The 14,292-nt window shown below is 42.5% G+C and overlaps 1 protein-coding gene across 4 annotated transcripts; it reads right to left on the bottom strand.

The window, feature by feature from the left end:
* Positions 1-2,519: 2,519 nt before the first annotated feature.
* Positions 2,520-11,939, bottom strand: LAMP2 (lysosomal associated membrane protein 2). Of its 4 annotated transcripts, none has more exons than XM_065689314.1 (9): positions 11,831-11,939; positions 10,748-10,866; positions 10,009-10,222; positions 9,221-9,382; positions 8,256-8,473; positions 7,602-7,721; positions 7,253-7,331; positions 6,115-6,282; positions 2,520-4,950 (listed from the first exon to the last, which is right to left on the bottom strand). In XM_065689314.1, exons 1-9 carry the CDS (start codon positions 11,916-11,918, stop codon positions 4,811-4,813), a joined length of 1,308 nt encoding a protein of 435 aa, XP_065545386.1. In that variant the 5' UTR covers positions 11,919-11,939; the 3' UTR covers positions 2,520-4,810. The 4 variants fall into 4 exon arrangements, with proteins under 4 accessions (XP_065545386.1, XP_065545388.1, XP_065545387.1 ...); XM_065689316.1 differs by lacking the exon at positions 11,831-11,939 and adding an exon at positions 11,372-11,467 and having other exon boundaries at positions 10,748-10,855; XM_065689315.1 differs by lacking the exon at positions 11,831-11,939 and adding an exon at positions 11,353-11,467.
* Between the last annotated feature and the right edge of the window lie 2,353 nt (positions 11,940-14,292).

The raw sequence follows: 14,292 nt of genomic DNA on the forward strand, positions 1-14,292 counted from the left end.
GGAAATTCATTGTCTTGATTTAGCTCACTACAGTGCAGTACCCCTTCACGAAGGGCCAGTGGCTAAGAGGAAAAAACACACCACAGGAGGTTCAGCACCTGAAAATGCTGAACTCAGACAATCTGAAGGCACCTACTGCCAGTAGAGCAACACTGGGAAAGGGGGAAAAAAGTGGAAAGGAAATACATACCTTATAGAGTGAGCTACTCCAAAATATTCTGACTAGTGAGAAAGTGCGTTTTACTTAAGAAAGTATCTTAAAAAGAGAGCTGTATTTGGTATTTAGTCATCTTTGTTCACTGAAGATCAATGTACACAATTTAACTACTACATGCTGTATAATGGGTCGTCAATACTAAACATGAATTAATTTGCTAAGGATGAAAGGTACCCAAGCAGGCAGCAACAAGAAATTCCCTCTCTTCTTTAAAGGAGATTGCTGCCATATGCGTCACACACCTCCTGTTACAAGGAATTTCCAAGGATAAAAAGGGCTTAAAGTTTCATACCAGGAACATTCCATCCTTTACCTCTCTCCACTTTGCCACTGCTGCTGGCACACGTCTGTCCATGTGTTATGTACAATGCTTAGAAGGTCCCCAGCAGTATCTTCAGATGCACAACCTGGTAACTGTGCATCCCAAGTAGCAGACTCCACATCCAGGCCAGGAGGAAGGGCTTTTTCCACGTGTTTGGTTGAACGGGTCTCCAATTAAAATAACCAGAGATTTTCACCCCCGACATTTTAACCTTAGTATAAAAGCTATCTTCCCTTTTAATTCCAATCATGAGATGCAACCACTGGCCCCAAATTTTTGTGGTTTTATTGGTATATGCTGTGCCATAGAAAACACTGTGGCAAACTTAAAAGAGAAATGTTCATTGGCTGGAAAAGGTTCTTTTGAGACTTTAAGCTAAAAGAGCAGAAATCTTGGTATCTTAGAGCACAAGTTTAGTAGTCAGTAAACTGTATGTAAGGCACAGTCAACAGTAATCAAACCAAACCCAGTCTATGATAGTTTATACACATTAACATTCAACACTCACAAGCTCACACAAGTCAAACGCTGTTTTCACAGACCAGAACAAAACTATTTCTTTCACATGCCACTGCGTGTCTTTAACATTCTGAGTCAATGTGTAATAGTTTGGCAGAAGTGGAACTAATGAATCAGTAAGTTATGAACTATAAGTTGTCATAGTTTATGTTTGAACCTAACAATGCTTTCTTTTAACAACCCGTTTGCCTGGCTCCACAAGCAAAGCATCTTTTGAATTCAGATTATTTTTCAAATAAAGTTAAAATTTTCCATTTAAAAACTACTCATATCCAACATTACAGCATTTCTTGTACCCAAGAAAGTAAGCCAGTATGTACTAGGATAATTAATCCTCCCAAAGCTGTTCCTACTGCTGCGGGTACAACTGAGTTCTCTGCCTCTGGGCTACAGACCTCAGCTAAATAGAAAAAGGGCAAGTCTGAAAAAGAAACGCACTTGAATAGAAGAATTTAACACTATCATCTCCCTCTACTTACTCAGACCAGTTGTGCCTTTCCCCAGCAGGACCTCAGTCAGCCATCCACAAAGCCCTGACCTCCTCCCAAAACACAGAAGCAATAGTTCCCCTTCCTAAACACCCTAACAGACTCAAAATTCCATTACATACTGTCTTGAAAATGACAGTAGTAACTCCTGCAGACTCTTGCAGGCTGACTTGTACTGATAATTTGATGTCTGCAGCCCCATCGTAGGTTAAAATTAACATTGATTTGCATTCTTAGGAGCCCCACTGCTAAGCTCTTTAACAAGAGCCTATTAAAATACTTGTGTTCTTCACAGTAAAAAAGCTTCAGCTTACACTTCAGGAAGGTGCTAACATTATTTTGACCTTGTGTAGCAAAAAAGAAGGTATTTCCAGCTCAGTGATTACATAAGCAGTGCAGGCTAGAACCAAGAAAGGGTAAAGGATTAAACTGCACTTCTTCCCTTTGTCATATGGCCATAGAGTTCACAAGATAGGCTGAAAAGAGATATGGTACAAGCAAGACTAGTCTCTCTCAATTCAGAAAAACAGTATGCAGTAGTACTGTCATCAGAAGAACTGGCAGCACAAACGGGATCAACACAGCCTCCATCACAGAGGATGAAACTCCTAGACACTTCCCAGGCAGCTCCCTAAGGCTTTCCTACTTCCGCTGAATGCAGAGACCAATTCAATTTTCCAGGGCAACTGCAAGGAGAAACTGAGCTGTTCATAGCTCACCCATTTAAGATGGCAAAAAAATCAACCCTAAAAGCATCCTGCCTGGATGTGAAGACAACTGACAAAAAAAGCTCACAAGCAAATTTCAAATGATGAACCAGAGGTACAGTGTCTCAGTTGGTTCCCCAACTGTCTTCTGCCAGTGGACTGGGCCAGAATGCGCTGCAAAATAAGGTATTAAGACACAAACAACAGAGGACTCTTTGAGGAGCACCTTCACCAGCTACAGAACAGACTCTCCGATGCAGACTGACTGAAGTTGACCTTACTCATTTAGTTTATTTTCTTTTAAAAAAGACAGTACAAGATGTCCTTTTTCAAATTGGTTAAAAAACGTGACCAAGTTTCCTTAAGAAATAGAACAATCTTTATTATTTAGAGCACATGTTGAACAGGTTGACAGTTCCCTATGGAGCAATACGTACAGGAAAACTAGTGGTTTTATAACAACAGGCATTCAGGTGAAACTTAGATGTTTTTTGAACCAGTTATCTGCACATCAGTCTAGGAGTACTTGAATCTCTGAGCCAATATACTTGCATGTGAAGAGTAAGTTGCAGGGTTTTGCAAAGATACCCCTAGTATTGTTGTATTTTTGGAGCAGTCTGCACTAATCTTCTCTATTGGAAACCGTGCACAGTCCAAAAATTCGCATGGTCAGATGAGTACAGTGTGGTAACTACTCCTTAACAGAAAGCATGTGCAACTGGTGCCACTGCACATCAGTCACAAAAATGCTAAAAATCTAGATGAACTTCTGCATTTCAGGATATATTAACATGAAATCATTAGATCCACTTTTTTTTTTTTTTATTAAAATTGTAAGTCTTGAAGCCTGTTTCAGGATTAACCTTATAGTAGTTCCTCACTTTCATTAAAATGAATTTCAGTAACTGATGGAAAATTCAAGCTGTAGGCTACAAGCTATAGTAAGCATTACCCACCCATACTTGCTTCCTTGGCTAGTGTCAGAGTAAACTGTTTTTACAAAAAATTAAAGAAATTACTGAAAGAAGTGTGTTTTATGATTTGCATACAAACATGCCACAGACATCTCTACAACCCTAGGAAACACTAATAAAACACTAAACCAGCTTTGATGCAGGCTAAACTCATTCTAAAGGAGACGACGTTATGTTCGTTATATAACCAGTTTAGGCAGCTCATGTTATGACAGATGCAAAAGAGCCACACTTATCTAGAAGTCTGAAGACTTGGGTTTTTTTCCCATGCAGTAAAAACTGTACTAGAGCACATGGAGGCCAGAGAGAAGTAGTGCAGCAAGGGTTAGTCTCTACAGAGCTGCAGTTTAAGAACAGTCCAGTTGCACTGCATTTATTTGTTAAGCTAGTTGTCCTTTCCATACAGCAAGGAAAAACAGGTGTTGTGGGTCCATCTGAGACTTGTTTGGCTTTTCCATTCTTAACATTAATAAATGCTACACAGCAAACAATCAAACACAAAGTACATTAAACATTCAGAATGCCAATGGCGGGCCGTTATAGTGTGAATTTTGATTGGCAGAGAACCATTCAAGATGAAGATTTAAAGACAGCTCAAGCTGCGACAACAGATACTGGCTCATTAAATGAAAGCATCTTTAAACAATGGTCATTCAAAGCAACAAGACAGACCAGTTCTGTGCAGAGTATGATATAAAGTTAAGTGCACTTTAAAGTTCTGGAATATTTAGAAAGGTTATTCCCTTTAAACTGATGCGAGCAGAAAAGCTTGCATTAATTTAGCAGAACTCTGCCTCAGATGAGTATTTTAGATGACTGCCAAGGTATAATAAGTGATGAAGAATTCAGTGCCTAACAGTAATTTTCTTTTCTGAAAGCATTTGGAAACAGCACTGAAATCTTCCTATATATCCACCATTAGGCAGGTACAGGTTACCCATTTTATTTGTACAGCCAGGGTATAGGAATGATTCCCAAAACTACACCAAGGCAGGAGTAAACTACTCAGACTCCGTCAAAGCTAAGTAAGTTACTGCTGCCACATCAAAAGATCACTTAATCACCAGCCTCAAGTTCCATTCTATGAAAAACAAAGTTGTTACTGGGCATCGTACAATCCTTGTTAAATACTATACAAGTCAACATAGTGACTAATACTGCCAGCTTAACCCACAATTATGACAACAACTAAGGAACGCAGAGGAGAGAAGCAAGTACAAATTCTATGCTATTCTGGGAGTTGCCCAATGCACACTAGTTTGAATGTATCCTTGTTTCAGGCTACAATTTGTAAAAAGCAGAAATAAATCCTAAACATTTCAGGGTTTTTGCAAGATAAAATCCTTAGCCTAACAATTCATTCAGTATTTGACATCTTCAAAACAGCTATGAAACCCATGTTGTCTTCTTAAAGCAGGAAAACTAAAAATGTAGTTCTGCTTCATCTGAGATAAACACTCTTTGTTTCTCAACTCCAGTTAGCTGTGGCTAGTAATTACTCCTAAGTTTTGGGTCTTTTTTGGACTTCAGAACTTGCACTTGCTTTGTTTAGAGTGAAATCAGAACAGGAATCACACTTAGATTCACAAAGTTTGATATCCAGCATAGCTTTTTCTTCTGCCAATTATGTAAGCAAGCACTATAATGGCAATCAAGCCAGCAAGTGCGGCACCAACTACAATTGGGATTAGAATGTCGTCATCATCCAGCGAACACTCCTGGGCTGTAGATGAAAAAAATGTTGCAACAAGGAATAAATAAAGACAAAATACTTGCCAAGCGTGGTATAAAAATCTGAGGGTTCAAAACCCAAGTACTATTACATCTTTGAACTAAGAGAGAAAGAACTGCAGAGGTCTCAAGGGTACGTCTAAGCATTGTAATCACTTGTAATGTTTGATAAATTAGAGTAAGCTAACAGTGTACGAGTTTTCACATGCACAAGATCTTTACTTGACAAGAGAGTAGCCATTCTTCTACTTTTAAGACAGAACCAGGGTCATCTACTTCATGATTAAAGCAAAACTGGTGCTTTTACTCATTAGGAATAAAGTGACCTTGATTTGGTATCAAGAACCTATCCAGAATGGAGATGTGTTAAAGAGAGATGAAATAACTCTAATGAGGAGAAGGAAGCTATCTGCAACTTGAACTACAGAATGAAATGGGGCCCTAACTCGACAAGATGTATGATGGTGAATACTGTTTACCCTGCATGCGTTTGGGGAGTTAACTTACCTCTACCTAAAAAAAAAAAAAGTGAAAAAATGTGCACCCAATCTGTGTGTCTACGGATTGGTCTAATAAGACTGTAGTGCAATGATTGTCATTAAGTACAAAGACCAGGTTACACTAAAAATTAAGAAAGAGGTCACTTACATCATTCCAGTTTTCCCCACACAAGACCAGGATAACACAAACATTTCAGAATCCTTCTTTAGTTCTGGATATTCAAGGCTGCTTCCGAAAGAAGCTTTGTCCATTCATTTCCCCCCCAACATTCCTGTCCTTAGACTGACAGGTAAAAAGAAACTAAACACCTAACAGTGTTACCAAAGTCCACTTGTACTGAGGTTTTGCCCCATTTTCTTACATATTTGAGCTACAAAAAGCTGTATGTCAAGATGGTATCAGATAATTTCTAACCTATTCTGCAAGGCAACACTGAAGTCCTTCTTAATTAGAATGTCTCTAGCTCCTTCAAGTCTTATGAAGGAGAACCAACATACGTAGCGGATATTTTTTAAGTGAGAACAAAGCTTTCACTGAACTCAAATGTCAGTCTCCAAACTCCTCTTCATTCTATGTGTAAAACCCAATAGTGGTGCTTTTTAGCAAGTAACAATTTTGCAAGCATTGCAAGAATTAACAAAAGAAGAACTCTTACCTGTAGAGAACTTATTTTCCTCCACAAGGAATGGCTGAATCCATAGATTAAATGTATGTATTTGAATATTGTCACTAATTTCAAGAGTTTGCTCTTTTTGGCACATATAAGAAGTACCAAGGAAAGCATCCCACTTGCTGAAATTGCGGTTATCTGCATTTGAGATGACTAAACAAAGAGGGAAAAAACAAAAAGAAAGGAAACAAGAAATTTGTATGCCCACTTCAAATGCAAGAATGTTGCTAATACAATCATAAGACTAAGGACCTCAATCTAGCTGGGTCAGCTTTTCAACACTAACTACTCTGAAAAACGAGGTAGTCTGAAGTGTGACTGATCTGCTTAACCAAGAGAAATCAGGCACTGAAGTTATTATAGTACTTAACAGTATCCTATCCTCCACACAGGCCTTCCTTGTACCTCCATTCATCCCAACACTGTTGGGATGCCCTTTTAACTGCAACAGACATGACAAGCAAGTTTAAAAAAAACCCCATACTTTCTATTTGGAAACAAGTATGCTTTTGTTTATACAGCACTGGTCTCTTTTCCCAGTGAGAGCTAAGTAGAAGTGGTTGGAAGATACAGCAGCATCTTCAGTCAAAGACAACAGCTGGTTTAAGTATAATAAAAAGCTTCATCCATCGCTGGTACAACTGTATTTCACACCTCAAAAATCTGTTACTGGAAATGTTATAAAGGAGATCTCCTAATTTCGCAAGATGGTTTGGGTTGAAAGAGACCCTAAAGAGCATCTAGTTCCAACCCTGTGCCACAAGCAGGGAGGGACATCTTCCACTACACCAAGTTGCTCAAAGCCCTGTCCAACCTGGTCTTTAACACTTCTATGGATGGGGCATCCACAGCTTCTCTGTTCTAGTGCCTTACCACCCTCAATTTGTATAGACACATATTAGCAGAAGCTTCAGGAAAAGAGAATAATCCCACACTGCTGTTTAAAGTAACTCTTACAGCTATTTCTGCTTACTGCTTTTGTTCCTACTAATGTAAGGCTTTAAGTAGGAAGCAACAGTAAGCATGAACAGCATTGAAAAACAAGCAAAGTCGAAAGTATTTGATAAATATAGACATAAAATAAAAGCTTAGACCTGGCTTTAAGGCAGATACAATTTCTTACCAGAACCATTCAGACGATTGAGCAGTGTAACATTCACCTCTTTCAGGTAAAATTTTTGCGCAGTTTTGCTTACATTTTTCTGTTTAAGAAAAAAGAACAAAGTGTCAGTATGCATTCTGCAGTTTTAACTTTAAGAACACATGCTTTACAAAGGCTAAGATATTTACCACAGTCTTACAGTTTCTACAGGTTTAATCCAGTATTTCATTTGTCTTGAGGCAGTCAGCTAGCCAGCTCCACATTCTATATGGGAACAGACTACCCCTAGCAAGTGACTGAAGGGTTTACTATCAGTGATCATCGTGTAATGCTGTTGGAAATTTATTTTAAAGTAAGAGAAGTTACTTACAACAACAAATGTGAAACCAATCAATGTGCTATTTCCATCATTCAATTTCAGAGTAGCTGTCGTGTTACCACAGGCACCATCTGCGCTAGTTGTCTTTGGGTTGATGTTGATCAGAAGAGGCTGAAACACAGACATACCACATCAAGGCCATTCAGCTGTCATCAGGAAGACACTGTTTCAGTCAGTAGCAGTCTTAGACTAGAAGAGCTTGTCATGAAGATAACAGCAGGAAGCTTAAGCCTAGCTACTACCAAATCAAGGCTACTTGAGTTAAGTTTACACGCTGGTAATGCTAAAGCAAACAAACTGCCCAGTGAGGTCCCATTTTGTTGACCCAATGCAACAGGCTAGCTCTGGCTCCCTCTGTGGGGAAAAGACAGTATCTGCAGGGACCAACTGCCTTAAAATAAAGGAAGTTCCAGGCTTTTAATAATGTTAGAGGTACTCCCAGCAACAGGTTACATCGAATCCATATAAGGTTTTAAAGCTAAATTCTATGCCACGAAAGTATTCTGATATCAGAGAGATGTTATGTACAATACTTAGAAGCAGTTCTGGATAGGGAGCAGCATACAAAGCCAATACCCTGCACTCAGATTTCATACCAGGTAACTACAACCACATTTATACTTTTCTAAAATAGAAGAGAAGCACCTTGTCTTGGGAAACATTCAGCTGCAGCCCCACATTAGCCAAAAGACAAGTTTTATTTCCACTTTTAAGAGAATAGTTTCCTGTTTCTGGATTCTCCACAGGTTTGGGAGCAGTAGTTGGAGCAGGTGATGTAGTGGTAGTAGCTGCAGTAGTTACATTGGCAACAGTAGGAGGAACTGTAGGTGCTGAAGTAGGTGTATCCGCAGGACATCTAGACTCTGAAAAGATATTTAATCACCATTTTAGTGCTGAAACTCTATTGAACTCTTACAACTCAGAGGTCAGCTTCTCACTGGGGGTCTGCTAATCAAGTCACAAGTCTTAACACTATGGTGCAGTATTCCAAATCATTTACAGCTATCATTTATTCTCAGAAATACTGTAACGCTCTCAGTTTTGAATCCATGTAGCATATGCAATATTGCTTAACTCTGACACACAGAAGTGAAACACACATGAAGACAGATGGTTATAAGTGTGATACATATTTGCTGTAGACAAAATAAGCAACCCTATTAGAGTTGTATGTAGCAGGATCACATGCTCGTGTCTTGATAGGCTCTGGACTGTTTACATGAAAAAAAAAAAACCCAACCAACAAACAGAGGCTGCCAGTGAAAATGGAAGACAGTCAGTTAAAAACCTTGAAGCTCAAATGATCTAGTCAGCAACAGTAGTTCTGAAGTGCTTATTTTTAATACCTCACTAACTGGAATGTACACTTGATTACACTATCACCTTAGCATGGAAACAGTCTACATGACTATGTATCAAAAAAAACCCAAACTAAACCTGTCCTACTTATCTGTTTTTCCAAGAACAAGGAAAGATGTACTAAAGGATATTTATATGAATATTATTAAACACAGCACATCTTAGAACTGGTGGATGTTTTATTATGGGGCTTTGCTCCCTGCCGTAAGATGTGGTACAAAAAAAGCTCATTCACAAATTGAAATGCTCACCTTTTTTACCAATTGTGCCATTCTGAACAAAAGCCTGCACAGTAACATTCCAGAAAATCTGTGTTACACTTTCTGCTTCAAGGAAGTCAGTATTATGACACACAAAGACGTTATTCAGTTGAACTGGCTGCATAGTATCCTTTACAACAATAGTAACTGGTCCTACAAATAAGCACAAATATTTTAATGCTTTATGAACTACAAGAACATTTATAAACACTGTTACGCTTTATCTGATAAGACAAAAATATAAGTAATTAAGTTTTGCAATCCTAACCTCTCTTGAATGTTTTACCTATGGGTCCTGACCTGAAGTGCTAAGTAATGCAGAGAAGTAATTCCAGAACCAGACAAGCCATTAGGAAGTTGAATCCTTTTATCTAAGTTTTTAATTTAAGGAAAAAACCCCACCCTATTATTAGTGTGTATTAGTCCATGGAAGGCCTAACCCTGTATCGCTTCGCTAGGAGGAAGGTCAAGTAGTGCACGCTAAAATGAATCTTCCATGTGCTTGCTGTCTATGAGCAGCACCTTACTGATAAAGGCTGCTCAGTCAACATTCCTCTTTCATTCCACTTCAACAAATCACATATTAGTGAAGCTAACTAATCTGTATTCTTACCTAACTGGCAGGTATGATGAACAGTTAGGCAGTGCATGGCCACGTAAGTTATTAGATATATTATTAGTCTTTCTCACTTTGAAAAAGCCAACCAAGGTCAGGGACATAAAATCTGGCACTTGCAGCCAAAACTGTTCTGTAAGAAGGATTCTGCACTGAACATTACCTTTTCTTTTAGCATCAGGAAATACAGTGGTATCATTGGTGTTGTAGGTAAATGTGATGAAGTCCCCCTGGTAAGTTTCATTGGTTTTTGTGAAGTTAACACTCCAAGAGTGACCTTCTCCAAACTGTACTGCCAGAAGTGCAGCTTTTGTGTCATTGCCACAGACGCTTCCATCATGTGTCACACTGGATGACAGGTTCAAGGTTGTGTTTTTCTAGAAGAGGAGGGTAGGCTTAAATGTTTTCACAGACAGAAGTTCTTCCCATGACAATGTTATAAACCTGCTGGAGTTACACAGGACCTTGCACAAGATCAGCAGGATTATTTTAAGTTGTTCTACAAAGTTAAGAAAAAGGCTCCCTGACACGTGACTAAGAAAGGAGTCACAGCAGGTTCACGTGCAAAAGTAGAACTCCAGCCCACCTATAAATGTCGGCTGTGCTGAGCTGCAATCTACATTTACTATCTAGGCTAAGAACATTACTACAGCGGTAAACAAAACCCACCAAGTTTGACCAATACGTCAATTAAGTAAGTGCAATAGGGCAGTTTCAGTTATTTGTATTATTAATTAGGAACTTATGCTTTGTTTTATAATGAATATTTAGGAATACTCCTAACAACTGACTTAGTAAAAACGAGAGAAGTAACAAACCAAAGGCCCTCAGTGACAGTGTACTTAAACTTTCACCTAGGGCACAATAACAATTGTCAACAAAAGTTACCTCCAAGTACTTACATAATCACTACTGTTTGTTTCATATGTTATCAAGAATTTCATCATCCAGTTCGCATACAGGCACGTAGCATTAGCACCATCCTTTACATCTACTTCCACTGCATCAGACTGGAAAAAAACTATAAAATATGATTATTAGCTACTAAGACATTGCTTTTACTTCATTTTCTAGAATTACTTTAGAGGGCAGCTCATTACAAAGCAGTGAATTATTTCAGGGCTGGATGCAATCTGCCAAACAATGAAAGAAGAGCTACACTTCTAGAAAGTATTACAAGTAGGAAGCACACAGCGAACTTATCAAAGCTAGATAAAAAATGAGAGAATGTTGTATAGTTTATTTATCTGACAGAGACTAATAACCTAAAGGAGCATAAATTTGTGCTGACATACTGAGTGCATGAACACAGCACTTATACAGTGTATGCTAGTAGGCCAGGGTCTTCCTGTGCCATCTATCCATGTATCCTGCCACCGCCATCTACCAGTGGTATGGCTCAAGTTGACCTCTTAAGCAGCGGGATCGGAGTGCCCGATTCGTGCTCGCACGATCTCTCTCTGAACACAGGGCTGTGGAACTCCCTTCACGCCGCCCGAGCACTTGCCACAGCGGCTGGATCGTACCGCGGTGAGCCCCATCCCCGGCGCGCCCCGGGCAGCGCTGCTGCGTGCGGCGGTGGCCTCCGACCGCACGGCCCGAGCCAGGCGTAGGTGAGAAGAGCGGGCGGCAAGCGCCGCGCGGGTGGGCCCGCAGCGAGTAGGCTACGCCGGCGGACGGGCCCTCGGGGGAGGCGCGCTCGCTACCGCCCTGCCCGGCCCCGCGGCTCTCTGCCCCTGCGGCGGCAGCACCAGCGACACGGCCCCACTGCCCGCCGCGGGCGGCGGCGCGGCCACAGGGCCTGCGAGGGCCGCGGCACCCCCGCGCGCGCCCGACCGTTGCCCGACGCCGCGTCACGTGCGCGAAAGGGCGGGGGAGGGGGCGGCACGCGCCCGCGGGGACACCTGCCCCCCCCCCCGGCCCGGCCCGGCCCTGCCGTCCCCGCCGCCGCCAGCTCCCGCAGGAGCGGGCGCGGCCGCGCTCACCGGAGGTGCCGAGCAGCAGCAAGAGGAGCGGGCCCATGCTGGCGGTGGGTGCGCCGAGAAACAGCGAGCGCGGCCAAGCCCTCGCCATCGGTCATGTGAGGGGCGGGGCGGGGCGGGCGGCACCGCCAATCGCCGCGCCGGGGCTCGATTCCATGGGTCGCGGATGGGCTGCGCGTCGCGTACTGCCTCGGGCGGGCGGTGAGGGAGCAGCCCAGGCCCGGCCGCGGCCGCTGTGGGCCCAGAAGGAGCGCGCTGACGGCGGTGCGGTTCGGCCCTCGGCAGCCTTTGCTGCCTCCAGCAGGGCTTCTGTAGGTTGAGAAGGCTGAGAGAGGATGCGCACCCAGGGAGGTTTAATAGAGAGGCCTTCGGTACCACAAGTAAAGAATTAAGCTGTTTTCCATGCTTACAATCAATAAAAAGAGGGAGAAACGGATTAAATTGAGCCCAATGTTTAAGCCCGTGGTGCAGGAGTGGCAGAGCAGTGCAGCGGGCTGCCATGCAGGGTCATGGGGGGTAGAACATGCCGTGGCTGTGGGTGCCTCTGGGTCTGTTAGTGCTGTGTCCATCCTCCCGGCCAGAGACGTACTCGGGTTCTGTGGAGACTCTGCCTCCACCGTGACTGGGCAGAAACCCTTCCAGCTATGGGCTCTGCAAAGCCTCCCTGCTTTACGGAGGCCGGCACTAGCTGGCAATAGCACAGGGGACTGGGATGCTTGGCTGTGTTTTAGCCAGTCCTGCAATGCAAAACGTGGGACAAAATGGGACAGAGGGAGAAAAGAGACAGGGATGGAGAGAGGGAGAGAGGGAGATGGCGGCAGTGGACAGGAAACCTGGTGGGTTTGAGACTAAATGGAGGTGTAAAGTGTGGTGGATATTGGATTGCAGCCTGGAGGGTATTGATGAGGGAAAAAGAAGCTGGCTTGGCAGAGAAAAGGGAGACAGGAAGAAGAGATTGAGGCCAAGAGACGGCAGGGAAAATGGCGGGCAGATGCTGAGCTGCCTGAGGAGACTGGAGCTCTAGACTCAGCGAGGAAGGGTCCTCATTGAATAGCATATCACTGGTTCTGATGCTGGGGGATATCTGCAAAGAGTACTTTGAATAATCAGGCAGTTAGAGATACCCCCCATCATGGGGGAAGGAAATCTAAGCTCTTGAAGAAGACAGTCAAACACTCAAACCTGATTGAGTGGGGCAGTTGGAGTGCAGATGGTGTCGATAGGAAAGTGGTTGTGAAGTGTTGAGGAAATCGAAATAATGCCATTTGTGATTAAATGTCAGTTAAATCCTCTCAGCTGTATACTTGCAATAGTGCACTTTCCCAAAGTGTCACAAAACCAAACCTGGCAGGTCAGGACCACCACTGGAACCAGTGCACGGTACTAATGGGGCTTCCACACACAAGTGCTTGTGCGGTCAGGTGCATTCACTGCTTCTTTGCTTTTGCTTTTGTGCTTAATAACTGCACTGAAACCAACTTACCTTGTGTATTACATACCCACACATGCGTCTGTTTGAGCATTGTTGCATGTGGAGAAATAAACTCTATATTTAATGACTGAGCCAGCACTTGCTGTAGGCTGTGGGGAAGCATCTAGTAACAGCAGCACAGACGAAACCACAGATTCTGAAGGCAGCGAGTCGTCTGTCTTCACCGCAAAGAATGGGCATTTCAGAGGCCAAGGAGAGTCCTGCTGCTGGGGCTTTTACATCTCCTCAGGCTTCACCGTTTTAGTGCAAAGTCGTGTGTTTAAAAAGTGATCTCTCAGGGAGTTAGAAGCAATTGCATTGAGGATTTCACTATTAAGAGAAAGACATTAGGAGAAAGAGCACAGAGTAAAAGTAGCAACTGGTGTGGTATTAAAAGAGCAGTATAGTTTATGTAATTTAGCATAATTTAAAATACATTGTTTTGTACCAGAAAGGTCATAATTAATATCAGAACACAGAATTCTTTGTTTGCATCTGGTTGCTTTGCCCTCCCTGTATCTCCATCCCTGCCTTCCATGGGCACTTTGTGGTGTTACAGCATCTTACTGTGATCTTAGCAGGTGCACAGCTCACTTCTTCCTTGCTGTATCAGTAAAGATAAAAGAGAGCACAGTTCGTCCCTTGGAGCTGCGTAAAAACAATGTACGCACTAATCCTGCTTTCAGTGAAGTCAGTACCAGACTGGATATGGGAGTAGCTTAATGAAAAGGTGAAGTTGTGTGAGTTCAGAGACGCTGAACTGGTGGTTTGTTTTCATTATCACACGGTATCGCAGGGGAGAGTGATGTGCTTGTGGTGTAGGTATGTCAAGGCTGGCCCTAGCGACAGCAGGGGAAGTGATAAGGTTGTCACAAAGGCTGACCAAAGGGTTTCTGCCCTTGCGTGGGGTCCTTGAGGAGACCAGGGGATCAAATTTCACCTGCCGGGAGCTGGTACAGGCACCTCACGTTCACGTACAGGATAAAGTGTGCCC

Source organism: Lathamus discolor, chromosome 9 (assembly GCF_037157495.1).
Source record: "Lathamus discolor isolate bLatDis1 chromosome 9, bLatDis1.hap1, whole genome shotgun sequence".
In the NCBI taxonomy this organism is placed as follows: Eukaryota; Metazoa; Chordata; class Aves; order Psittaciformes; family Psittacidae; genus Lathamus; species Lathamus discolor.